The 26,610-nt window shown below is 27.8% G+C and overlaps 1 protein-coding gene across 13 annotated transcripts in view; it reads left to right on the forward strand.

Moving 5' to 3' along the window:
• LOC129905734 (protein turtle) overlaps window positions 1-26,610 on the forward strand; it is a 703,160-nt gene that overhangs the window by 669,441 nt on the left and 7,109 nt on the right. For 11 of the 13 annotated variants that reach the window (XM_055981294.1, XM_055981293.1, XM_055981292.1 and 8 more), the window contains 2 exons: window positions 3,279-3,692; window positions 13,552-13,645. In XM_055981294.1, the coding sequence (XP_055837269.1) occupies window positions 3,279-3,692; window positions 13,552-13,645 (508 nt within the window). Of the gene's footprint in view, window positions 1-3,278; window positions 3,693-13,534; window positions 13,646-13,839; window positions 13,914-26,610 lie in introns of those variants that run through there. The other 2 variants (XR_008770639.1, XM_055981301.1) reach the window with 2 other exon arrangements.

The following is a 26,610-nucleotide window of genomic DNA, read 5'->3' on the forward strand; positions in this document are numbered from 1 at the left end:
AACAACATTAATTTAACACTTTTTATTTTTAAAATTTTTTCGTAGCGTACATTTTTTTTTTCGCCATTATAATCGTGTCGGCAGAAAGCAAAATTGTTCTAAATCACAAAAAGCTAATTTTTCAGCGGACGATTTTTAAGTTTCAAATTGATTGAAAGCGATATTTTTTTGCTCGTCCGTAATTCAAGTTATGTTTTTTTTATAAAGTTTGTTCTTTCCTTTTGAATAAACCATACAAAATTACTTCATTAATAAATACATACTATTTTTTAATATTTTTAAAAACTACAAACCCAAAATTAGACATAGAACAATTCCTATACAAGTACGCACTTTCCTTAAATAAATAAAAAGTGGACTTAGAACAAAATATGATGGGACTTGAACAATCAAGAATACTCGGATCTTATTTTCAGAAGGCTACTTGCTTACTTTTATTGTTCTATGTCCCATTTAATTATATTTAATATATTTAATATTTAATATAATTTAATATAATACCTATATTATTTGCTGAAGAAATTTTTTAGACAAAAACGCTTTTCAAATCTGGAAAGAGCGCCCTCAAATAAGTAAAACTGCATCATCATCTCATTTTCGGTAAAAAGTGGATTTAGAACAATTACACGGTGTAACACTCAAAATATACGCGGGCGGAGACCTATCAGATTTTGTAGAGCTAGTCGCACTGATTACGAAACTGTATTTGAAAATCCCCTAACACCCCCAAAATCTGAAGTTACGGGCAAAAAACGGTTTTTTGGACCTTCACCCATTGAAAAAATTCTAGCTTCGACAATTTTTTACCCATTTTCGATTTTTTTACAGTTTTTGATTGGAGATAAATATACCTTTTCAACAATGTATAAAATTTCAAAAACTATTGGTTATGTTATATTGATTTAAAAATTAGAATCAAATGTACAATTTTTCCTTTCGGAAATGGTATCATTTATTACTGTAAGTGTTGCCATTGTTTTTTAATAATTTTTTTTTATTTTGATAATTTTTTTTTTAGAAAATTGCCCCTCCCACCTAAACGGGGGGAGATAGACCCCCCTTCCAAAGAAAAAAATGTTTGTATTGAGCTCCTCTACAAAAACCCATTATCAAATCCTGGCGCCCAGGTTATCCTACTACGTGCCGAAACAACATTTTTGTTCTATACCTAAAAGTTCGAATTTCTGTATCTGGGTTGAAATCGAAGATTTTTTTTTTCTAAGCCAATTTTGGAGTGATTTTCATAAAAAATACCTCGATTGATTGGGAAATAGATATAGTTTATGAATATATTTTTTAAATAGCATGTTGTTTTGAAAACATATACTTTAAATTGATGCCGAAGTTGGGCAAATGACGAAAAAAATGGAATATTTGAACTTTGACAGCTTATAAATTCTAAGTGGTTTAACCGAGTTACATGTTTTATACATTGTTGAAAAGGTATATTTATCTCCAATCAGAATTTTTTCAATGGGTGAAGGTCCAAAAAAACGTTTTTTGCCCGTAACTCCAGATTTTGGGGGTGTTATGGGGATTTTCAAATACCGTTTCGTAATCAGTGCGACTAGCTCTACAAAACCTGATAGGTCTCCACCCGCGTATATTTTGAAACCTCATTTTTGTAACACGGTGTTATGCTTTCCGCCGACGATATGCATTAATTTTTAGCTGAATTCAAAAGAGTAGATATAATAATATTGTGTAGGGTAGAGTTGCCTATTTTCGGCCGTCTCCAGTTTCCGGCCACCTTTCAAAAATCGTGATAACTAGGGATTTCAAAGGGGTTTATTCCAAATTTTCGCTCGTATGCTGTGCCAAGTAATAAACAGTATAAAAGCAAAATTTTGGAATAAACCCTATGAAATCCCTAGTTATAACGATTTTCCGAAAGGGGCCGGAAACTGGAGACGGTCGAAAATAGGCAACTCTACCCTACTATACTTCGGTGAAATAACGAAAAATAATTTTAAAAATATTTTATCGAAAATGCATTAAAAAAAAAACAAGGAATTCACGAAATGAAGAGCAACGTTCAATCCAGGAAGTGTGCTTGGGGCTCTTTTTTGTATCGAAATCTCTTTTTTAAAGGTATTTGGTAATTAATAAAAATGAAAAGGTATTGGCTTTTGTTTCTTCAGTTCTATTTCATTTGATTTTTACTACCAACAGCAACCTCAATTTGGAGTATTTGTTTTTTTTAGATTTAGATTTTTTTTTCTAATGCACAGAGAGCAAATTACTTTACTTCTGATATATTTAACTTTATTCCTGGTATATTTAACTAATTTCTGTTATATTTAACTATATTGTGATTAAATATACCAGAAGTTAAGTTATCCCTTATCTAACAAGCTAGGTGCTTTCAACGATTCCTTATTTACCATATTATAATCAGAAGTTTAAAAGTTTAGATAGAACTTATGAAAATACATACATTAGTGCTTACCGTTCAAATACAATAGGTACCCTCGTTTTAGCTCTACCGCATAGTTTGGTAAATTTTAAGAAAAAATTGTTACAGAATCGTCATCAATGATATATGTAAATTAGTGATGGGAACTATCGAATGATTTGAACTATTGATAGTTAGTAACTGAATGATTTGAACTATCGAATAATTCATTCATTCATTCGTTCATTTATTTATTCGAATAAAAACTATCGAATAAACTATCGGATACAATCTATCGAATAAACTATCGAATAAAAAAACTATTATTTATAAAAACGATTCGAATGAATAAACTATCCAATGAAAATAGTAACTTAATGAATGAATGATTTAAAACTATCGAATGAATAAATATTTTACAGTTATCGATAGTTTGATAGTTTTTATTCGATAGTTCCCATCACTAATGTAAATACTTCTTGAAGTTTTCTTTTTCAAGCAAGTATTTGGAAGTATCGTAAAGTATTTTAAAATTTGGTAAATTATTTTGCATGATTGAATGATTTTGAATAACAACTATGAAACTAAGCAATTGCTTAACTGTTTAAATAGCATAATTCTCAAACAGAAAAACTAGATTATTGCATTTGCATGTTTTTTTTTAAAGATTTCTTTAGTTATTATTAAGCACGCTTTTAAAACATGTGCAGAGCATTCACAATCAAATCATACTTTCATATATCATCGATTTTGTCACATTACATTTGCATGCTTTAAAAAAAAAATAAAAAACACAAAACCATACAAACATTATTAATTTTTAGTTATTATTTAAAAAAAAAATAAAAACGAATTTGTTCTAAACAACTTTTCTTTCCAACAGGTCCAAAACCAGGTCAACCACGCAACTTAACCGTTCAAGAAGTATCAAATGGCTTTTTAATATCATGGCAATCACCACTAGAACGTGCCCATATCGTAAAATTCTACACAATTAAGTATCGTACCGATTCAAATTGGAAGACGCTTAATCGTGGCCAAATTCGGCCAGAAGAAACGCAATACTTAGTTAAGAATTTAGTCGGCGGTCGTACATATTATTTTCGTGTTCTAGCAAATTCTGAAAAAAGTTTCGAATCCAGCGATGAAGTTAAATTCCCTGTGCCGGCTCGTGTCAAACATAAAGCAATTACAGCCGGTGTCGTTGGGGGGATCCTGTTTTTTATTGTTGCGATCATTTTATCGGTTTGTGCCGTAAAAATTTGCAATAAACGTAAACGACGAAAACAGGAAAAAGGTAAAACTGTAATACTAGCCTAACAAACTAAAAAAAAAATCTAATTTGATGGCTTAATTATCTGGGATGCTGTTGCGATATCCAAAAATTAAAAAAAAAAATAGTAGTTTACTAATATATACTTTTCTTTGAGACAACAAACCAAAATTTTATCATAAATTGGCTTTGGTGGACATATTTTTAATATGAAATTTTTTTTCAATAAAACATTTTCTTACACTAAAAATTAAAAAAAAACTAAGGGAATTTACATTATTAGGTTTATCTTAAATTTATGTTGTTTGAAAATACATTTGCTATTAATAACAATTGAAACTATTCGGGACTGCCTTTTGTGTTTTTTGGTTCGATATCTAATATTGAGATGCTTATAAGCTTTTTTTAATATATAAATAAAATTTTTAGTTGCTTTTTCTTTATATTTTGTGTAATATTTTTGGTGTGCTTGATGTAGATCAGTAAATTAATTATATTATATGGGTGTTTGCTTTGCTTAATACTAAAAATTTTGAAAAAAAAAAAACAGATAACAAAACTCACAGACTTCAACGCGAATGTGCGTACGCTTACAAAGCACACGCTTATTGGAGAAATATTTGAAAAAGCCACAACAACTGGTTATAATATAAAAAGTGTTTATTTTTTGTACTTAAATTTTGAAATGGCAATGCAATTTTTGAAAAATCGAAATATATTAATATAATTTAAGGCGGTATGTAAACTCTATTCAGCTGTCTAGCACTGCAGCATTTATCACAAAAGAATTATTTAAAAAAAAACCTAATAACTTTATATAATAAATTAATACTTTAAAAATGTATGATTTAATCACCACAAGCCAAAATCGCTTAAACGATTATAGCTAATACAATCTTTTTAAACACTTTTCTTCTCTTCTATCACCAACATACATAAAAGCATATTTTGTATTAAACCAACATAAGATCATCAGTAGGTATCATAATAATTTCAAAACTCAAATGTCTATAACAAAAATTTCACATTTAATAAAAAACATAAAAATGATCTTCCCAGGCCGGTTAACAACCTGTATCACAAAATTACAGGAATTTAAGTTTATAAGATACACGTCTAGTTCACACGTATTTATTTTTATTTAATTTCTTGTATAAACAAATTTCTTAGAATAATTGTTTTTAACACTGTTTACAAAAAAATAGGTTTTTATAAATAAAAATTTTCGAAAATTTTTGAACAAAAAATTTGGTTGATATACTTTGGAAAAGTATCGACACATAAAAACAAAGTTTTAAAAAAATTCATTGGTCCGTTTTCAAAAAATTGGTTTTTCAAAAAAAAAAAATGGTATTTACAGAAATAAAACGGTTCCTTATAATAGTTCAGAGAATATTAATTTTTTTTCTTTTAAAAGAAGGTAATTATTTGCGATGGTACACATACTTTTTTTTAATCAAAATAAAATGAAAAGCAACTATTACCATATTGACTCATATGTCAAGTAATGTCAAGTAGTATGACAAGTCCCAAAAATAATCATTTCCTCATCTAGGGAATTTCTCAAACCCCTTACTAAGTTTGAAGCAAATCACTGCAGTACTACGGGCAGTAGCTCGATAATGTCATGTCTTTTTGTTGTATTGCGTTCGTTTTTTTACAAATCCTAATCTTGTCCTATTGTACATATATTGCATAAATAAAATTACAGAAATATTTAAAAAAAAAAACGATACGAGAAATATCTACCCCTAATATCAATACTTACTACTTAAAAGTTTTTGAACTTGAGTTAAAAACTGGGTCACTCAAAAAAAATTTCGTATTTTTAGATCAAATTTAAGATACTTCAACGTAAAAATAAAAAAAATGTCCTCTGCATAACCATCACATAATAAGTATTTGTGCATAAATATTATATTATTACAATTGTCAAATAACACATAACACATTTAATTTTTTTTTTTTTTTTGAAAAATCAAATGTTTGAAATTTAAAAAAAAAATCATGTGTGCAATTCACACGTGGTAAAAGTGAAATCAATTTTCTTGAAAAAAAATCTAAAAAATCTAACATTTTTTTTCCATCACCTTTAAATCCATTTTTTTTTATATTACAACCTATAATAAATTTTATATCATATGAAAGTTTATTATATAAGCTTTAAATATTTTCTTCAATCACATCTGTCCGACATGTACAAAAAGAGCTACAATTTTTTGAAGGCAATGAATTTTCATCCAACAAAACAAGAAAATCAAGCTCCATCCACCTTCAAGTCGATTATTTTATGTGATAACCTATAATATATTTTATATTATCTGAAAGCTTATTATTTAAGCTTTAATATGATGTTTTAATCATATTTGTAACTACGGCATCTAGAAAAAAGTTACAATTTTTTAAAGCAAACCATGTGGAAATTTCAAACCGAGATTACGGTACTTCCTACACTGTTGGCCTTTCATCGGCAACATGTGTTATGAGGTATTTTGTACTTGGTACTTGAGGTATTTTAAACGGTACTTGTAGAGCACGTATACCGTTATGTGTGATATATCAAATTAAACATAATATTATCAGCATGTGTATTAAAGTTAAATCAAATTTATGGGTGCTCCAGATCAAAAGATATAACGTGTTTAAAAAAGATCGTTACCTCAGGATTGTGAATATGAATTTTGTAGAGCCCTGTTTATTACCTATCTACAGTCTAAATTTCAATCAATCATTTATCTTTAAAAACAAAAAAGTTATAATGAATTAACTTAGGTCCATTTTCTTCACTCGGAGTTGAACATAACTTGAGAATTTTTAATATAAAAATTCTCAAGTTTTGTTCAACTCCGAGTGAAGAAAATGGACCTTAGTGTCGCTTTTTCGTTTCATCGTGTTTCAAATAACAACGATACTAAAGAAGTTTTCACTTAAAATGATAAAAATGATTTATCTTTAGTAAATAAATAAGTTTGAATATTTTTATCAATACAAACATAATTGCTAAAAATTATTATTTGTTAATACAATTGTCTTCCACTAAACTAAAAAAATTGTGCCTGTTTTGATCAAAAAAATTAAATTGAAACACTTTTTTTTTTTTGTTTAAAATAAACAAGAATAAAATTTGAATTATTTTTTTTTTATTTAAAGGTAAATGAATAAGTATGCAGCTTATTTTCTCAAAAAATTTCAATATTATTCAAAATAAATGCTTTAGGTTTGGAACGTATCCAATAAACAGTTGATGGCATATTATAAACTTATGACCTTACAACTTGAATATTAAATGCTTCAATTCAATATAAGGTGTCCACCTACACAACATGTATGAACATTTTATCAAAATTGATTTTAAATCTGTCGAAACAATCAGCATAACAGATTTTCAATTATATGTACACATTTGACTGTTTTCTGTCATACAATGTATAGATACACGTTATTTCATTTATGTGAAACATATGAAAATATAAAATGTTATCGGTTTTCTTTTTTTTTTTATCTTTTCCATATGTGGTTTTATGTAGGTACATGCGTGTGTATGTATTTTGTCATCCTTTTATGGTTGACACAAACACAAAAGCGATTAATGTTTTACAATTGATTAACACTGCCTACCTTAAAACCGTGACACATTTTTTTTTTATTTTATTTTTTTTTATTTTAATTCAATCCTTTGTTAATTAAATGTCGCATCTGCTGATTGAAAAATCTCTGCACATCGAATCGGCTGTTTCCGATATGTGTGATCGCAATCGAAATAATCTACAATTCAATTTGAAATGAAAAAAAAAAATGGTCTACACTTTGTGTGAAACATGTACAAACAGTCTGTTACGCTTATGTGAACAACAATTTTTAATGAAACCTGCTTAACTGAAAATCAATGTTATATTTAAGTAAAAATAAAAAAAATCGTTAATTACTTATTTAAGGATGGTGTTCAACTGACAAATTTTTGTGCTTTTAGAAACAAAATAAAGTACATTATAGGTATAATTTTTAACAAATAAAAATTACAAAAAATTTAATTTAATTAAAAACGACTTTTCAAAAATTGCATTGTCTCTTCAAAAAAAAAGAGAAAAACCAAATTAAAAACAAAAAAAATACAAAAATACTATAGCGATCGTGACAGTTATTGCATGCAATTTACAAAAAACTAAAAAAAACATACAAATTTTTCTATCATTAGTTTTATTTTATTTGTTTTATTAATTTCTTATTCTTAATTTTATTAATTTAGGTATATAGAAAATTTGAAAAGGGTTATTTTTCTTACTAAACAAAAAAATACAGATCAAAATGAAATTTTGTAAAAATTACAAACATAATAAATGTTGGTCTTAGTTTTATCGTTCTAACTGCCCAGAACTAAGATCCTCTATGACAGACAGAGAAACATGATACAATTTTTTTCTACAAAAAAAATGCTTTATTATAAATATATTTATAAATCATTTTCAACAAAAATGGGCAGACGTTTTTTGTAAACAATTCACGCACAAAATTGGTAAAATATCTACCCCATAACGACAGTAATAAATGTGTTACGCAACTGATGTATAATAATATCGTCGATAAAAAACTAAAAAAAAAAAAAAAAAAACTTGACGAATCGAAACATTTTTTTGGCAACTAATAATTTTTTTCGATTTAAATTTAAATTTTTATACTCTTAATGTAATTATATTTTTGTTTGTTTATTCGTGTAAAGGTGGGTGGTAAATTTTGGGTAAGTTTAGTTAAATCCTAATTCAACTGATCTGAGTTTGATATTAATAACAAGATTCAAAAAAAAAAAAAATAATTTTTTCCCAAGCATGGAATAAATAAGAAAACAAACAAAATTTTAGTAAGAAAAAATCAAAGACAACTTTCAGATCAGTCTTAGTTTAAATTTTTTTTTTCTTAAGTTTTATAAAAAATCCTTATAAGAAAAAAAAAAATGATTGTTAAAATTTTATTATTGTAAGAAAAATTAGTTTTCCATTTGACTCGAAACGGAGTTTCTTTTTTTTTTTTTAAGTGAAAACATTTTTATGATCAATTTTTTTTTTTGATGTACCTACTAACATGGAAGTTTTGTTAAGATTCTTCAGTTATTGTACACACAATGTTTTTTTTTTTATAAATGGCTTTTGTGTTGCATGAGTGTTTAGTTAAATGTCGTAGATAAATGTGCACATATATAAATATATTATTATATTCATATGTCATTTATGAGGTTTTAATATATACATTTTTCTAATGTTAAATACCATTATCTTTTCTTTTCATAATAAAATAAATAATCTATATAAGGAATAATATTATGAGTTCTCATATTTTGTATATTTCCGATGCAAAGTTATATAGGTGTCACAATCATAGAAATTTATTCTCTTAATATCTTCCTTTTTTGAAAGAATCGTAAGAAAAAAGAATCGTAAATTTTGACATAAAGTCTAAAAGGTAATAATTATTTTAATAAAAGTGTTTTGTACGAGTTTAAGTTCTGAGGCCCACTTCATCTCAAGAACGAACTAAATCATACAATAGTATAGTAGTATTTTTTACCATACTATCATTTTTTAATGAGCCCTAATCATTTTTTTTTTTTTTTTTTAAATAAATCCTCTCTCCGGTAATAACTTATTTTCAAACCTTAATTTATAACCGAAAAAGTAAAAACTTTCTTACTGTACGTTATTATGAATTTATCGAGAAAATACAAAATTTTCGTCATATCTTCAAAAAAATATTTGTTAAGGTGGCCAGCGCCATTTGGCGGCTAAGATCCATTTTAGATTTGGACCTCAACCAACAAGCTTCTCCATCCAGCTAGCTCGCTGCTTCCAGTTTCGCACGCAACATGTGGACGTCTTTTTAGGTAAACCTTAAAACTTAGTAGAATCGCTGCGTATGGGGATAAAACTAGATGCTAATTTAAAAACAAATTGACAAATTATCATATCCCACTGGAAACTCTGCATATGTTGGTTTTAATTCGTTTTTTAAAACTCATTACATCCAAACTTCTATACGTTATTTATTTAATTCTATGTTTATTCACTTTTACATTTTTTCATAATATTTATTCCTCAATTGTACATGCTATACCAAGGAGAGGTCTCATCTTCCTGTTCAGGAGAGAGTACAGCTTTCTAAAAACATGGCCAAAATAAAAAAAATTATTAATGGCAACTTTTACAATATCATACCATGCTTTTTTTTAAACAAGGGGAATGATTTAGCACGGTAAAAAATTCTGGAGTATTTTTTAATACAGCTCTTGTAAAAGTAATTTTCAATACAAAAAATTTTACATTTTAATACATACTTCCAAAATATTAAAATTATTTTTAATCTTTTTTGTATTTTAATTTCAATATTTAAGTATTAAGTTTACTACTTGTAATACAAAAATTATTAGAAAATAACCTCCGGGTTAAATTCTAATCTTGTATTGAATTCTAATACCGCTGTATTAGATTTTTATATTTTTGTATTACATTTTAATATAATTGTATTAAAATGTAATACAAATTTTTTAAAAACTAATATAAAAAGTATTAAATTGTAATACAAGAATATTAAATTTTAATCAAACTACGCCAGCAGCCATTTTAAAAAAGAAAAAAATCAATATAACCATTATTATATTATTAGAATTTCTAACCGTGTGTTAATTTAGTCGCAAAAAAGTAATTTTTTTCAATTTTCCTAAAGATGATTATTTAAATGACCACTTTTGGCCACCTTTTAATATTTCTTGACCACTTACAATTTTTGTAAAATGATCACCCTCTTAAATTTCTCTAAATATTCTTTTTCGATTTTGTAATAAAAAAATGTTTTGATTAAAAAAAAAAAAAAATTTTGATACTAGTAAAAGCAATTTTAAAGAAAGTTTATCTTTTACACTGGACGGCAACGAAAATAGAGCTTGAACCAAACCATACTTTTCTTAAGGATTTTTGTGTGCTGATTCCGAATCCGAAAAATTTCACTAGCACGTCGCGTCTTTGCATTACTCTAATATAAACAGTTCAAAAACGCATTTTTTTTTTTTTTTGGTACTTTTGACGTCGAATCACATCACGATAAATTAAATGGTCATGTTTAAGGAAAAAACAAGTAAGAATTTTACATAATTTGGGACCAAAAATACATTGTTTTGTTGAGAAATCTATTATTTTTTTTTTTCAAATAGATATGTATCTATTTACTTTTTTTTTCTTTTTGTCAGTTAATAACACTGGTCAACAAGGTTTTTGCCACAAGAACCAAAATATACTTTTCTGAAGGTTTTTGGGTTGCTGAACTCGAATCCGAAATCAGAAAAATTCTATCAGCCCTCGTTCTTGAAATATTACAGTTATTTGTCAGATTCGGATTCAGCACCCCAAAAACTACAAGAAAAGTATATTTTGGTTTTTGTGGCAAAAAAAAAGTTAAATTTTGTTGACCAGTGTAATTCTAGCTAAATTTCCAAACTCAGTTTTCAATTATAAAAGGAATAATAAAAACTTTAAAACTTATTCGAAGATTTATTAAAATAGGTATCTGGTTTCTTATTCATAACCAACAACACCAACAAAAAAACACGAGTTTTCTAAATAATTTATACTCGTTGCCTTTAAAATTATTCATCTACCCAGATAAATTAAAAAGCAAACTTTGTTTCCACTACCTCAGTGTCAGCATTGAATTTTTTTCCATTGTATGGTAGTTTGTAAGTCAAAATATGATTCGAAAACTAATAGAACAAGTATCTACCTAATTTTCGTAGATTTACTTTTTAACAGAAGAGTCGATTGTGGTTATGGCGAAATGAACATCCCAAGTTTTCGGACAAAAGTGTCAAATGTATTATTGTCAAAAATTAATTAAATGCCAATAAATACCGAAATCTTTCAATCTTTGGAAATCTAAGTCATTTTAAAACTTTTTATATTTTCTATTAAATTGAATGTTAAAAAAAAAACTTAAAAATTTAATTAATTTAATTTAATTTTTTAATTTCACAAAATATAATAAAATACAAAACAAAATTAACAGAACTCTTAAACGATATTCTTCTTTAAGAAGAATCTAAGCTACATTTGTTCAATGAAACACAAATCTGTGGTCCAAAAGATTTAAAAAAATAAATACCTAATAATGAAGTCATAAAAAAAGCAGAAGCTTTTCGGTCTTTGATACTTAAAGGAATAAAAAATTGAATTCTCTTATAATTGATTTTCAAAATACGAGTTTAATTTCATTAACGAAAGTTAAATTTTGTAGTTTAAGTATCAAAAAATCTCAAAAGATCAAAACCAAAATATGTAAAAAAAACGGCCTCTAATTATGTATAATTAAATTAAAGTCTTTTTAAAAATTGAAGAATATTCTGAAATAAAACTAACATTATAATCATTTTATTTTTTTTTTCACTGTCCCACAAAGCCTTTAAAAGTCACACTAAATGCATCAAAAACCTCAATTAATATTCTCACTTCACTGCATAGCTGATAGCAAAAAAAAAAAACAAAAAAAAAAATGCCTCTATAATAGCATTTTTCAAAAATTTTGATCATAAAAATGTTTGTCCTTCACCATTTTATTTGAATGTACATAGAATATAATCTTTTATGAATAAAGTTAAACCTAAATCGAATCGTTGCACTATCAAAGGTATCATCAAAAAGGTGGGTAGTTAGATGATACAAAAAAAAAGAACTTAGTTAATACCTCCTCATCTACCTACCCAAAATATTGCACAAATAAAAAAAATTTCATTTCATCATGTATTTATTTTTGTTTTTCTATGTTTTGTAACTTATTTGTATACAAATCAATTGAAATCCTTTTTTCGAATTAGTTTTACATAAAAAAAATAAAAAATAAACACATTCACACGCACACACATACATAAACACTTCATTGATTTTTTTTTCTATACAAATTGAAACTAAAAAAAAAAAAAAAAACCAAAAATTGAAAATCAAAAAATAAATTCAAACTTTCACCCGGCAAAACCAACCTCGAAAGTTCTACTTAAACTTTCAAGGAAGGTATCATCAGCATCCTGGACCATCAAATTTCCATAACTTTCAACCAGAGCCGTGTCCTAATATATATATTTTTGTGTGTGCTCCCCTCCATATGATTATGCTATATAACATAAAAAAGTAATAAATTTAAACGTAATAAGCAAATTACATTTATATAGTTTAAATTAAAATAAACAAAATAAATTTGATTACATATCATAGTGAGAATGATTAAATTAAAAAAATAATTTTGAAAAACAAAAATTTATATGTAAAATGTGTGTTTACTTAGAGATAGTTGAAAATTTAAATAAATTAGACATTAAAATGCTAAATAATTTGAGTAATGATAATGAGTATAAAACACATACTCGTAGGCTTAAAATGCTGCTATCTATTTTTTTTTTTTTTTTTTAGAGTAAAAAGTATCTATTTATCTATTACTAATTGCTGGTGATGATGATTATATTTTTTTTTTATTATTATTATTATTGCGGTGGTGTTTGGTAAAATATTAAATAAATAATAAAATTTGGAAAAAGTAAAATATAAATGCATCCCCAATTTTCAATGCATCGTATTTTAAATGTAAATATTACGTAAAAATGTAATCTAAATTAAGGTAAAAAAAACTTAAATAATAAATGCAAAAATATAAATTAAAATCTGTGCAAATATATAAATTTTTAGATAAAATTTATTATACTCGTATATCTATATAGTGAATGTAATGGTGGTGGAGTATAATATTGTTTGATGTTCTATGTGTAATCCATAGCCAGAAACAATTTAAACAAGATATATATATTTTAAGGATGGCCAATGCTATAACCAAATTAATTTTAGAAATAATTCGATTACAGAGTTCAACATGGTAGCTTGCAGGATTACTGATGCCCGTAACATTGCCGCCAATCGTACGGGCTGTAATTCCAGTGGTCAAGTGCCTTTAAAAAAGTGAGTATAAAAACAAGTATTTTTTTTTTATTTATTAAATTAAAAAATAAAAAATATATATAAACTTAATTATGCTGCAAAAAAAATTATTTTCCTTTTTGCCAATCTTTTTTTTTCATTTTTTTTTTTGTTTTGTTAATTATTCTCATTAACATTAAAACAAACAAAAAACCATAAAAAATAATCATTCCCAGGAATAACTCCGAATATTATCGGGATTACGAAACCGTTTTTATAGTTCCAGGCCCATCATGTCATAACCAAAATCGTAAGCAAAATCATTAATTTCCACTACATAGTTGTGTCATTATTTAATTGGTGTCATTATATGCGTTTCATTGTGTCCATTATAAGTTTTTGTTTTTTTAATGATATTCTCTTTTAAAGTGTTTTTTTTTTATAAATTAAATTTTGTATTTTAATCCTTTTCAAAAATCCCCAAATTCAATTTAGAAAATGTTATTTTATTCTGATTGAATATTTTGAATTAGTGTTTTTTTTATTATGGGGTTTTTTTTGGTCATTAAAGTTCGATTCTATGGAGGATAATTAGATTAGGTTTATTTGAAATTGATATAAATAAAAAGGATATAATTTTATTTGTATACAAAAATGGTATCATAAATCCAGTAAATTAGATTTCTATTGACACCAAATTTTTTTTTTTTTAAATAGGGAAATAATTCATTAAAGGTGAATTGAATACAATGAACGCTGTATAGTTCGGAAAGTACTATATAAATACAAATTTAATTCTGAAATTCTATGAAACATAGGGATTTGGTAAGCTTTTTATTTTTCTTAAATAAAATGGAAAACTATTTATCCCAAAAACATTTTTCTTTTTTTTTAAGTTTCTATAGTTGCTAAAAATGTAATAATTCAAAAATTGATAATACTTTTATTTATTAGTGACAACCCTTCACATAGAAAAATACACTCTGTTTAAAGATGCTGTATATTTCAAATCCAATAGATATTCTAAAAGAAATAAGATTTCTTTTAAAAAAAATGTAATCCACTTAAACTCTTTTTAATTTAAAGTGAACTTCATTTAATTTTTATATAAAAAACATAACCAAAAATTAAAATATTCAATATAAATTCTTTTAGCAAACTTATTAATATGAAAAGAAAGCCTGAAGGTAAAACACTCGCCTAGTAACTCAGAGTTGTAGCCAATTTTTTATTTTACTTTTTAAATTAAAATGTCATCACATTAAAATAACAAGATTTTCTTACTATAATAACTTTATTTCTTTTAAATTTCCACATTCAAGAAATTAAGAAGATTTGTTCGCTTAATTTAAGACGGAAATTTTCTTGGCCAAGCTTAACCCTCTGTAGGCACACCTCTTTTTTGTGACGTGATAGGCACACGGGCGCGAATTTGGTTTATACTTTTTTATGTGGCTAGAACTTTTTTCGGTCTCAATATTTTATAAAGAATCATGTGTATAAAATTGATGTAGAATTTTCCGAGAAATTCGAATATTGTATTCACAATTTCAAAAGAATATATTTTTACTCTTATAAAGAGACTTTTTGGGACCACTTTTTTGAAAAATCTTAATTTTTTACTTGCTCTATAGGGCAAGTATTGGTTTCGTGTAGAAAAAAAAAATCGAGGTTTTAATCAAAACCAACATTACGATGATGGAGAAGATCAAAAAAGTGGTTTTCGTCATGCCGTCCGTCGGTCTGTGCGTGTGTGCGTCAGTGCGTCTGTGCGTCCATCTGTACATCGAGCTAGGGCCTAAACGGGTTAATGGATTTGCTTGAAACTTGGTACAGATGATTTTTACGTAATTCCCTAGGTCCGTTTTTTTTAATTTTTTTAATATCTCCAATTTAACGCATATCTCCCATATAACGTTTTCGAGGTATTTCAAATTTCTCGAAAACGGCTCTTACGATTTCGTTTAAATTTGGTGTGCGCAGTACTCTTATTGATTCCAACAAAACTGCGTTTTTAGTTTTTCTCAAAAAATGCCAAGAGCGGAAATATGGCGTTGCCGTTTTTCAAAAATTGACATGTTTCTTAAGTCCATATATTTCATCAAAGCATAAGTCAATTTTTTCAAAATTTACAGACATCATAGGTATTGAAGTGTAAAATGTAAAAAAAAATTAAAAAAAAAGTTTTTCAAAAAATTTTTAAAAAAATTGAATTTTTTTAACTTTCGATTTTTTTTTTTTTTTTTTTTTTATTTTTTTTTTTTTCTTCACAAAATCTTAAATTTGAACTACAAGAGCAAGTACGTGCGACCCAGTCGTGCATTTTATTTATTTTTGTTATGCCAAATTCGCATCCGTGTGCCGATAGAGGGCTAATAATTAAAAACAGATTCTTCTTGTTTTTGGCATGTCTTTTTTTCTCCGTGTAGAGTCTCAAATTTTGATACTTTTCCATCAAAACTTTCCAAACACAATTTGAATTTCCTACGTTTAAGCTGAACATAAATTCGAACGGTACAATTTTACTTCGAAATGATTTCAGAAAAGTTTTGAAATAAATGGTGGTTATAATAATCATGAGTTTTTCATTAAGGACTTGTTGACAAAATTACTGTATCAAACTAGTAAAATTTCTAATAATTTTAGAATAAAATATTTCTTTAAGCTTAATGGTCTCCAAAATATTACTTTCACTTAATAGTCTCCAAAATTAAAATAATTTTGTCGAATACCTATATTAAATAACCTAAAGGAAAACTAAGCCAAGAGTGACACAATACTTTGTTTCTTGGCTCGATTTTGTAACTTTAAACTTCTTTAAAAATGGACATTGTTTTTCCCTCGTTCAAGCTATTTTAATACACACTCTCAACTGACTGTATTTTTGCATCCCACATGGGAACCTTAACAAGAGCATTTTAAACATTTTAAAGGTTGGATAATTTTGAAGAAAGCTCAATTCATCTAATTAATTACTGAAGAATTGAACAAATTTGCATTATCCGTAAAAATTGTTCATGTAATAAAAAAAAGTTACACATACGCCACAGTGACCCAGAAATAATCCGTCATTTTATCATTAAAAAAAATTCATATAAGCATAAAAGTTAAACAGAAAAACTGCTATTATATTTAAATTTTTGATTAATTTAACTTACTCAGCTCTGTGTGGAGGATAGGTAGGTAGAGCTGACGGTATTGTACCTAAGTGAATTCTTATGGTTAAGGTAACCTTCCTACATTGCGAAAGCAATACTTAAAAGCTTCGATAACTCTTCTTAGAATATTTTTAAAGCACTTTATCGCGTTTTTTAATCAAAATGCCACAATTAAACGCTTAATTTTATTAGAGATAACGAATTTAAAAAATATTGTAAAATCGGCAGTTCAATAGAACATACTCCCAAAACCTAAAAAGGCTCTTGTATGCCACTTATTAGTACTTCTTTTGGATTTACCATTAGAATCAGCACATATAACAGTACTTATACTAACCATTTGAATTAGAATTCTAAATCCTTCTTAAAAAAAATAACACCGAAAACATATCTATGGCCTTCTGTGAATCAAATTATTCAAAAAAATATAAAAGCCTTTATAAACTATTCACTTTTTTTTTTTTTTGTATCCTTATTTCCATTAATTTTCTCATTTTATTTATATGTGTGCAAAATTTGTAGCCCTCGTTTCAATGCTAATTTGTGTAATAGAAACTGAAAAATAGCCACCTACTTTAAAACTGTATATAAAGTGACATATATCTACAAAGTTTATGTTCATATATCTTTTTTCCTCTCTTTGTTTTGTGCATTTTTATTGCAGGGAAACACACATAAAATTCACAAATGTGAAAAATTAAAACAAAAGAAAATTCCACCATTTTCAAAAAAAAAATAAAATGCATACATTATTAACCATCAACAGGAAACTGTCAGTATGAGGGGTGGCAGCAATGGCAGGTTTCATCAGAGGTGGAAATACAAGAGGCATGTTGCATTGGCAAAAGCGGACGGTAAAAATTATGAAATGGCCTTGTCTCATAAAGAGAAAAAAAAAAAACTTAACATATATCCTTTGAGATATACAAACACATATCCACATTCACAACTTAAACACATTATACACTTATATGATGAAAGAGATAGAGGATACTAGTGTATATCTCTGTGTATGTGTGTGTGGAATGAAAAAAAAAAAATATTTCATTACGAAACAGGGTGTTGAATAATTAACGGCAACAAGAGTGCATTTTTATTGTGAAATGAGTGGTTTTATTCAAATTAAGCTCATAGTCTCCCTGTTTCGCTATTCTTTCACTTAAATTAAAAAAAAAAAAAAAAAAACAGAGAAAGAAATAAAATAAAGAGTGCGTTTTCAGTGCCACAAAAGGCAGAATTTTAAAGTAATTTGGGTTAACCATGAAATTCAAGAAATTTATTTCGTACACCGCATCGCATCGCACATCGCATCTAGTAGAGAAATATACGACGAAGAGTTGGTTTTATATAGAACAAGGAGGTTTATAGTAAAGTGAATCTTCCTTGCATTTGCAATTTTGGTTTCGGTGGCTGTGCTGTGAGCTAACATGGCATATACCTACTCGGAAATCGTGAGTGCTATTTCAGTATAGATAATGTTTTGTAGATTAAAAGCTCGTTAGTGCAGGGTTATTTTATATCCTGTTAACTTTATCAAGGGTATATATCCTTGCTCAAGGAATAATACCAATAAAATTGACTATACACACACAATTATTTCTTGAGAAAAAGGTAACATTCTAAGTGATGGATATTCTATCCTAAAGGGTTGAGATCTGACTTTGAAATGGAAATGTAAAAGAAGACATTATAGTCTTTAAATCTTCGTTTTACCAGGTTTAAATCTTACATAGTTTACCGAGATAGTGTGTGGTGGTTTTGTGGTAAAATAAAATTAACCTATTCTAGATTTAATTAAAATTTACAATTTTGTACCTTTTATTGGGTTTTGTTTTATCTGTTTTGAGAATTTTGTAAAAGCACCTAGGTAGACAGTATAAGATTTAAATTAGACTAACTTAAGGTATTTATGACAAACAACTTGTCATAATTCAAACCAAAATTTATTTGAGTCTTTAATATTGGAATTTGGAAGAACAATGCGAAATTTATTTTTAAGTTTGATATGAAATTCAAAGTACTGTTAAAAAAACCGCCTTTTATGGACTTTTTATTTGATGCTCTACAAGAAGTTACATTACTATAAATAGCCATCCTCTTCATAGCGTAGCACCTCCGTAAAGGATACAACAAGTTTCCTGATTCAAATAAAAATTTTTTTTTTGTTCAAAGTTATATCGAAAATGTTGTTCGAAATGTTGAAAAAAAATCTGTAAAAGTTACATCTCTTAATTTTAATATTAAGTACTGCCGCATCGCAAAATTTCGATTTTCCATATAATTTACATGGGAAAGATTGTGTGAAGATGCTTCCCTGACTCGCAATGTATCATTGTCATCGTATGACAATAAGTAGTTCGTTGAACACTACGTTTTTGTAAAGTTGGTATAGGGTGATATTAAGAGCCATCCCAGTCTAGACAATAGGATGTGTTTTACTTCAAGCTCTTTTTTTCTTTTTGGAAACCCGTACGTCTAGAACAACTAAACCATGGTTTCTTCAAACCGGTGCACTGTGGGCTAGAACGCTATTTTAGCTGGAATTAATTAAAAATGTCAACTTCTTCCAAAATTGATAATTTTGGTCTCATTCGATAGATAAATGGACTAGTTATAATTTCTCATTAAAAGTTGAGGTCATTGGCTACCTAAAAAACACAGTCGAAAGCAATTTTTCGAAAAACAAAACAAAAAAGGCCACTTTTTCCTCTATCCAGATATTCGTTTACTGAGTTTGTTTTAACGGATTGATTGTGAAAATTTTGCTTGCTCGTTTATCAATGAGTGAAGTATCTTAATATAGTATTTGCTAATAAATTGTTATTATATTGAACTTTTGTGTATAAATTTTAAAGTAAAGTATGTTACTAGCACCGATTTCATATAAAACGAATGTTCCTAAGCTTTAAAAAAAAAGGCACGCGTAGGCACACTCTAGAAATAATTTTAAAAAGTAGCTAGCCTATATGGCTTTATGTTTTATATAAAACTATGTCCTACAAGAGCAAACTTTTTTCGCTGTAACTCCGAAAGTATAGGGAGCAAAACATTCAGAAAACCTACTTACGATGAAAAGAAAACGAGTTGAATGTTTTCAAATAACGATTTTGTTATTTCCATTAACATTTTATATTCCATAATAAGCAAAAACAACTTTTGTTCGCTTCAATGATACCATTTTCGAATTTGATGCGTTCAAACTTCAAAGAACCCATTTTTTTTGTTTTTTAGACCAATTATATGTGTTGTAAATTTGAAAACCTCATTTTACATAATAACTCGCTTAATTTTGGTGATGTTCTTACCATTAGAATCTGTTGTGTCATAAAATTATCATTATTATATCATTCGACACCATTTTAATGCCTTAAATTGCAATTTTAGACGATTTCGTGAATTTCTATAATTAATTCCAGCTAAAATAGCCTTTAGCCCACAGTGCGGTGTAGTATTTCTTTTTTTGACGTGATAAATCGATGAACCATGGCAGCCACCACAAAAAAGTGACGCCATTTTCTAACGTTACACTCTCACACTTTCGCAGTGTGGCAAAATATTTCAATTCAAAATTAAAAATAAACTACAAGAGATACAAAAATCTTCTATAGCTTATTTGAAAGATAATAACCTAAAGCTTAATCCAAATGAAGGATTTTTAAAAATTCCGTCATTTAAAACAGGGTAAACAGGGGTAAAGCGGAAAGATGAAATTTGGGCTAAAATCTAAACACGAAGTCGTAGAGAATTGATTTTTTTTTGCTAAAGATAGATGAGATTAATTTAAGAATAACTGCATCTAAGAAAAAAATTCTAAAAAAATTTTGAAACTAAGCTATAACGTTTTGTTTGAACGTTGTACACGTGATGGGGCTATGACAAAATGATGATTTTGGGTAAAGGAAATTTTTTTTTTACAATTCTAAAGATGCCAGGTGAAAGATAAGGGGAAAAAATTAGGCTTCTAATACGGATTTTTTTCCAACTTATAGGACATGTAGGTTTTGGCCTTATGCATACATGTGCAATCGTTTAGTGAGTTTTGACTGAATAACGGAAGAAACAAGTTTCTAAAAAACACGTTTTTTGACCGTTTTTAATCGATTTTCATCGTTTTTTATTTTTATCTCTTTTTCTTTAATAGATACAGGAATAAAGTATATAGTGTAATGATATACCATGATTACGACTATATGTGTGCGAAGTTTCAATCATTTTCGTAAATACAGTTTTGAGATAACGGTAAAATAAAATTTTAGAATTCAACAGGTTATACCTTTTGACCAAGAGCAGATAGAAATTTTATTAAACTTTTATGAGCATCTTGATGCAATTACCTTTCATTTGGTATATCACACATAACGGTAGGCTAACTACAAGCTACACAATGTTAAATCAAGAAAGTTGCGAAAAACCTCAAAACACCAGTGGAGATCTGTGGGAAGTACCGTAATCTCAGTCTGGAAATTCGACATGGTTGACTTTAAAAAATTCTAACATCTCTTGTATGCATCTTTGAAATGAGATTGATACGTCATATGAAAGGTGAAATAATAAGCTTTCACATTATATATATTTTTTATAGGTTTGTCAAACAAAAAAATTGATTGATAGCGTGAGAACATAAAAATAAATGTTTTTTTTGCTTTTTTTAATGAAATTTGATCGAGTTCAAAAAATTCTAGCTCTTTTTGTAGATGCCTCATAGACCTGATCGATGGCATGAAATTTGTTATAGGTTGTAAGGGAACAAAATGGAATTAATGACGTGAGAAGATAATTTTTTTGATGAAAATGATTGTTTTCAATAAATTATTTTTATACTTTTTGCGCATTGTAAAAATTTAAAAATGGTTTTATTCTTAAAAAGAAATACTTGGCTTTTAAATTGCATAATGTTTTTGTAATCTTTAAAAATAAAAAAATTAATATTAACAAGGTATTTTTTTTAGCTTTTTCTTGTAAATTATGATTGTTTGAAATAAGTAAACGCTTCAATTTACTCATTTTAAACAAAAGCACACAGCCTGTTTTCTGACGACGTTATCACGTAAAATCATCGTCCGTAAACCGGCTTTACAGACAACCTCTTTTTTAAGTGCAAAATAATTTTTTCGGTCCGTTATCTTTTGTATCTTTTGTATCTTAAAATTTTTCAAAGAAAAAATTTAAAAGTATTAGCTTACAAAAATACCATTCAAGATTAGTGATTATTTTTTTCTTTAAACCTTATTTAATTTAATTTAATTTATTTAATCAACAGCATGTTACTTAGATTATAATTAATATGGGTCACTGAGGTGTATACGCAACATTTTTTTCAGAGACAATTTTTAATGCTTATTAAAGTTTTATGTGACTGATATTTCTTTGCTTGTCATGTTTTATCGTTTCCTGATTTACTATACCTAATGACAAAGTCAATTATACCAAAGCCAAGAAACCATATATAACATTATATCTATTCCATTTTAGATCATAACATTTAATCTTTTATAAATTATTGATTGTTATTTTCTTGAAACATGTTTGCATTTCTAATTTAAATAATCCACAATTCTGTCAAAGTACCTCAATATACCTATTTCCAAGAAAAAAAATGAAATAAAACAAAAAAAGAAACAAATATCCTTAATGCCACAGAATTCCAATTCATATTATATAACTCCGCATCATAAATCGTTATTTACCTCAATGACGACGAAAATTGACATTTCAACAACCCACTTTCCATTAAGTTAAACCCACACTGAAATCTCTTTTTCTCACTTCAATCAAAATAAATATTCTTTTCCTCTCTATAATACTCATATACATAAAAATACATTCATGATAAATCCTTATTATCTCATTCTTCTTCTTCTTGTAAGAAATTATATTAAAAATGAACAAAACGAAAAATATACATAATATTTCTCAAGAAAGGTGTGTACACACATCGAATGCCATTGTTCGTGTCGTTACTTTTGAATCCTTCAAAAAAAAAAAAAGCAAACATAAATTTAGAATAATTTATTTTCCAGTATGCCATTATTTTAACCCAAATGTGTGTGTGTATAAGGAATATAACCATGTGTGTTGAGCAAACAAAAAATCAGAAAAATACACACACCTTATTTCTATCATCTTTTTACACACTCTCATACTCTTACGTGTAAAAAACCATCATCTTGACATATTAAATTCATCTTCCCAGGAGTCATATCCTTTTGAATCATATTTTCTTTCCGTCGTCATCCGTTGTCGTCTTCGCATTCAGATAGCGGTATGATTATTTCTTTTATTCAACATAACTTACTGTTTGCTTGAAGAATCAAAAATAAAAGGATTCAAATGTAAACGTTTATAAAGCATACACACCCCCGCATGTGTCCGTATTCAAGGACGTCGCAGATGACGTCTTATTTTATACTCCTTCAATACATACTAATCTTTTTGCTCTTCTTATACCTTTTCCAAGCTGGGCAATTATTTCAAATGTCGATTTAAATTTTTTTTATGCTGGGCTTATTGTTTGTTTGCCATTTGAATTGTGGTACCTATTTGACTTGGAATGTTTTTTTTCTTTGTCTTTGGTTTGGTCCTTTATTTTACAAAAATATTTTTTCCTTCAATGATTTACTATTAAAATAAAGTGAAGGTGGTGGAGAATATATACTTTTGTGCTATAAAGGACCAATATCAAAAGCCAGCAGAATTATCATTGCCTCTCATCTAAGCTCACCTTATACCAGCAACAATCCGCCACCCATAACCAATTGCAAAAACATTATTTCGCATGCGGAAGTATAACATAAAGTGGCAATAAAAAAAGGATCTCTGGCCCATAAATACCATATCGAAATCAGTTTTTAAGTACGTTTCGATATTTGCGCGTCTAATGGCTTTTTTCCGTCGTTCCAAATTTAACAACCTTCTCACACTTTCAATTTTATAGGGGATATTGTGGGAAATTGGGAACAGTTTGGATTATTTAAAATTTATATAGATTTTGAAGATTTATTTACTTTTATTCACATTATTTTTTATAGTTGTTATATTTCAGGGTAGACCACTATTTTGACTAATAGTCTTCTTAAGTCAGTGTAGTTCCTAGTTATGTGCCTTTTAGTTTGGGAAGAAGTTATTCATCCGAGTCAATTGGAGTTGAGTTCGAGGACTCGTTTTAAAGGCTGGAACATTTATGATCCTCGCTTTACATGCCCTAGCAATTATAAATTCTTTATTTTTAGCTCTTTATTATATTAAAAGTTCAAAAAACTGTTAAATCGCATACAAACTTTAATTTTTTCATCTTTTGAGTGTCGATTTCAAATTTAATAGAGCCTACAAAAAATTGGGTTATGCCACGTAGTAACCCTCATAGCCGTAGCTAGGATTTCATTTCGGGGGGGGGGTTAGCTCAGACCAAACAAATTTTTTTTTTTGAAATCACAATACTTTGTATCAACTATATGTAACTGCAGTCGATTCTAAATCCCGCTAAATCAAATAGTCATTTGAACTGTGTAGAAGCGAAAAATTTGCCAATATCCTTTTTAAGTATTTTTTAGGAGAGGAATTCGTAGTTAAAAGTTTAAAAAAGCCCTGCTTACGGTAAACGAATTTAAAAATGGCCGAATATTCAGCGGCATCTCTAGTTTTGTAGGTACAAGAGTAATAAGTTGGTTGATATAAATTGCGAGCTTTAGCGAGCAAGAAAATTTTTTTTAAGAAACAAATTTTAACCATTCTAAGGCTTTATAAAAAAAATTATTTCGTACAATTTAATATATAAAACATTGAAAAATGGACTTTTTCTTGCACTGAAATTTTGTAGCAGAAAATTGACAGGCACATTCTATCTATTGAGTTCTATATGAAATTAGCAATACTTAAAAACCAAAATTTTAAATAATCCAAGTTGTTTCACATGAGCTAATTACACTGGTCAACAATGTTTTTGTTACAGAAACCAGGGTATACTTTTCTATAGGCTGAGCTCGAATCCGAAGTCAGAAAAATTCTATCACATCACGTTTTGGAGATATTCCCGTTAGAAAATCAAAATGCCGATTTTTACCAGTTTTCAAAGTTATTTTTTAGCGTTTACTTATTTTTTTTTTAAATTAAATTTGTAACAGTTTCTAAAAGAATTGTGTCAAAATTTGAAAGCGATTGGTACAGAACTTTTCGATATTTGCTATTAAAAGCAAATAAATATGAGATGCCCCAAACACTTTGATTTCAAGTTATGATTTCTCGAGGAAGAAAATAGATATTTAAAAGATCTAAACGGATTTAGAGAGACAAAATTAAATTCTTTTAGAAACTGTTACAAATTCAATTAAAAAAAATAAGTAAACGCTTAAAAATAGCCCTGAAAGCTGGTAAAAAGCGGCAATTTCGATTTTCTAACGGGAATATCTCAAAAACGTGATGTGATCGAATTTTTCTGACTTCGGCTTCGAGCTCAGCACACAAAAAACCTATAGAAGAGTATACCGTGGTTTCTGTAACAAAAAAGAAGTTTAATTTTGTTGACCAGTGTTATACTTCACTTTGAAATTTAACAATAAACTGAAATTGTTTAATTTTATAATTTGAAACAAAAGAATAACGAAATGTTGTAAATACAGTGCTTTGCAAAAGTATAACCGCACCATATAAAAATGCTATTTATATAAAACCGAGTATTGCAGCGACACCATACCATTTTTTTTTATTAAAGGGGATCAAAAAACAAGAATATTGAGAAGAACAAAAAGTCCCGTTACTTTCTCTTATAATTTTTAGAAATAAAAACAAGTTTTTCTTCCATTGCAAAAGTATAATCGCATTTTTTTTATTTTGAGTATGGCCAACAAGGTTTTTGTTACAGAAACCAAGATATACTTTTCTAAAGGTTTTTTATGTGCTGAGCTCGAATCCGAACTCAGAAAAATTCTATCACATCGCGTCTTTGAGATATTCCCGTTAGAAAATCGAAAATCCAGCTTTTTACCAGTTTTCGAGGTTATTTCCTAGCGTTGGTAGGTACTACAGTCTCTGAATAAATCGATACATTTATTTTCGCTTACATACTGGATTTAAGGTTAACATGGTGGGTAATAAGCAACTGAAGATATCTCGGACAGTAGAAAAGATGTCTGAAAGATTTAAATAGATATAAGGGTAATATTTCAAAAACGAGATGTGATCGAATAAGTACGTCTTTGGATTCGAGTTCGGCCACCGAAACCCTTTGAAAAAGCATAGTTTAGTCCCGGCACCAAAAACCCTGCATAAGTACTTGTGGTATTTAAAGGGTTCTTAAAAGAGCATTTTAAGGTGTTAACATAGTGTTAAGGAAATGGTCAAAGAGATAAAAACTCTTTGTAATGGACCAAACAATTTTTGTTTTCCTTTATACAAACTTCATCGACAGCTTCTGCAACGATGCAAAATTGGTAGTGATTTTAAGGGAGATTTTCATATAGGTAATCAAATCACTAAAATACAAAAACAAATCATTTAGTGCTGCATATATTAGACTTGTATATGTTTATAATATATAGGTATCTTTTGATTTTCTGAAAAAAAATTTCGGGGGGGGGTTAAACACCCAAACGCCGCCCCCCCCCCCTATATACGGCTAAGGTAACCCTGTGTATTTTTTTGAATCCGTGAAATTTTCGGGCATGCAGGACACTATAAGGATATTTAACGTCAATTGAAAGATGATCTATTAACAACTTCAAAGTCCATTTTTGTGAATAATTAAATGTGGAATTTATTTGCTAAGAACAATTTGTATGTTGTGATTTGGGCACTTATCATGAATAGTCATAGCAAAAAATTATACCTTTAAAAAGCCTTAAGCCATAATTATAA

The sequence above is a fragment of the Episyrphus balteatus genome, chromosome 1 (assembly GCF_945859705.1).
Source record: "Episyrphus balteatus chromosome 1, idEpiBalt1.1, whole genome shotgun sequence".
In the NCBI taxonomy this organism is placed as follows: Eukaryota; Metazoa; Arthropoda; class Insecta; order Diptera; family Syrphidae; genus Episyrphus; species Episyrphus balteatus.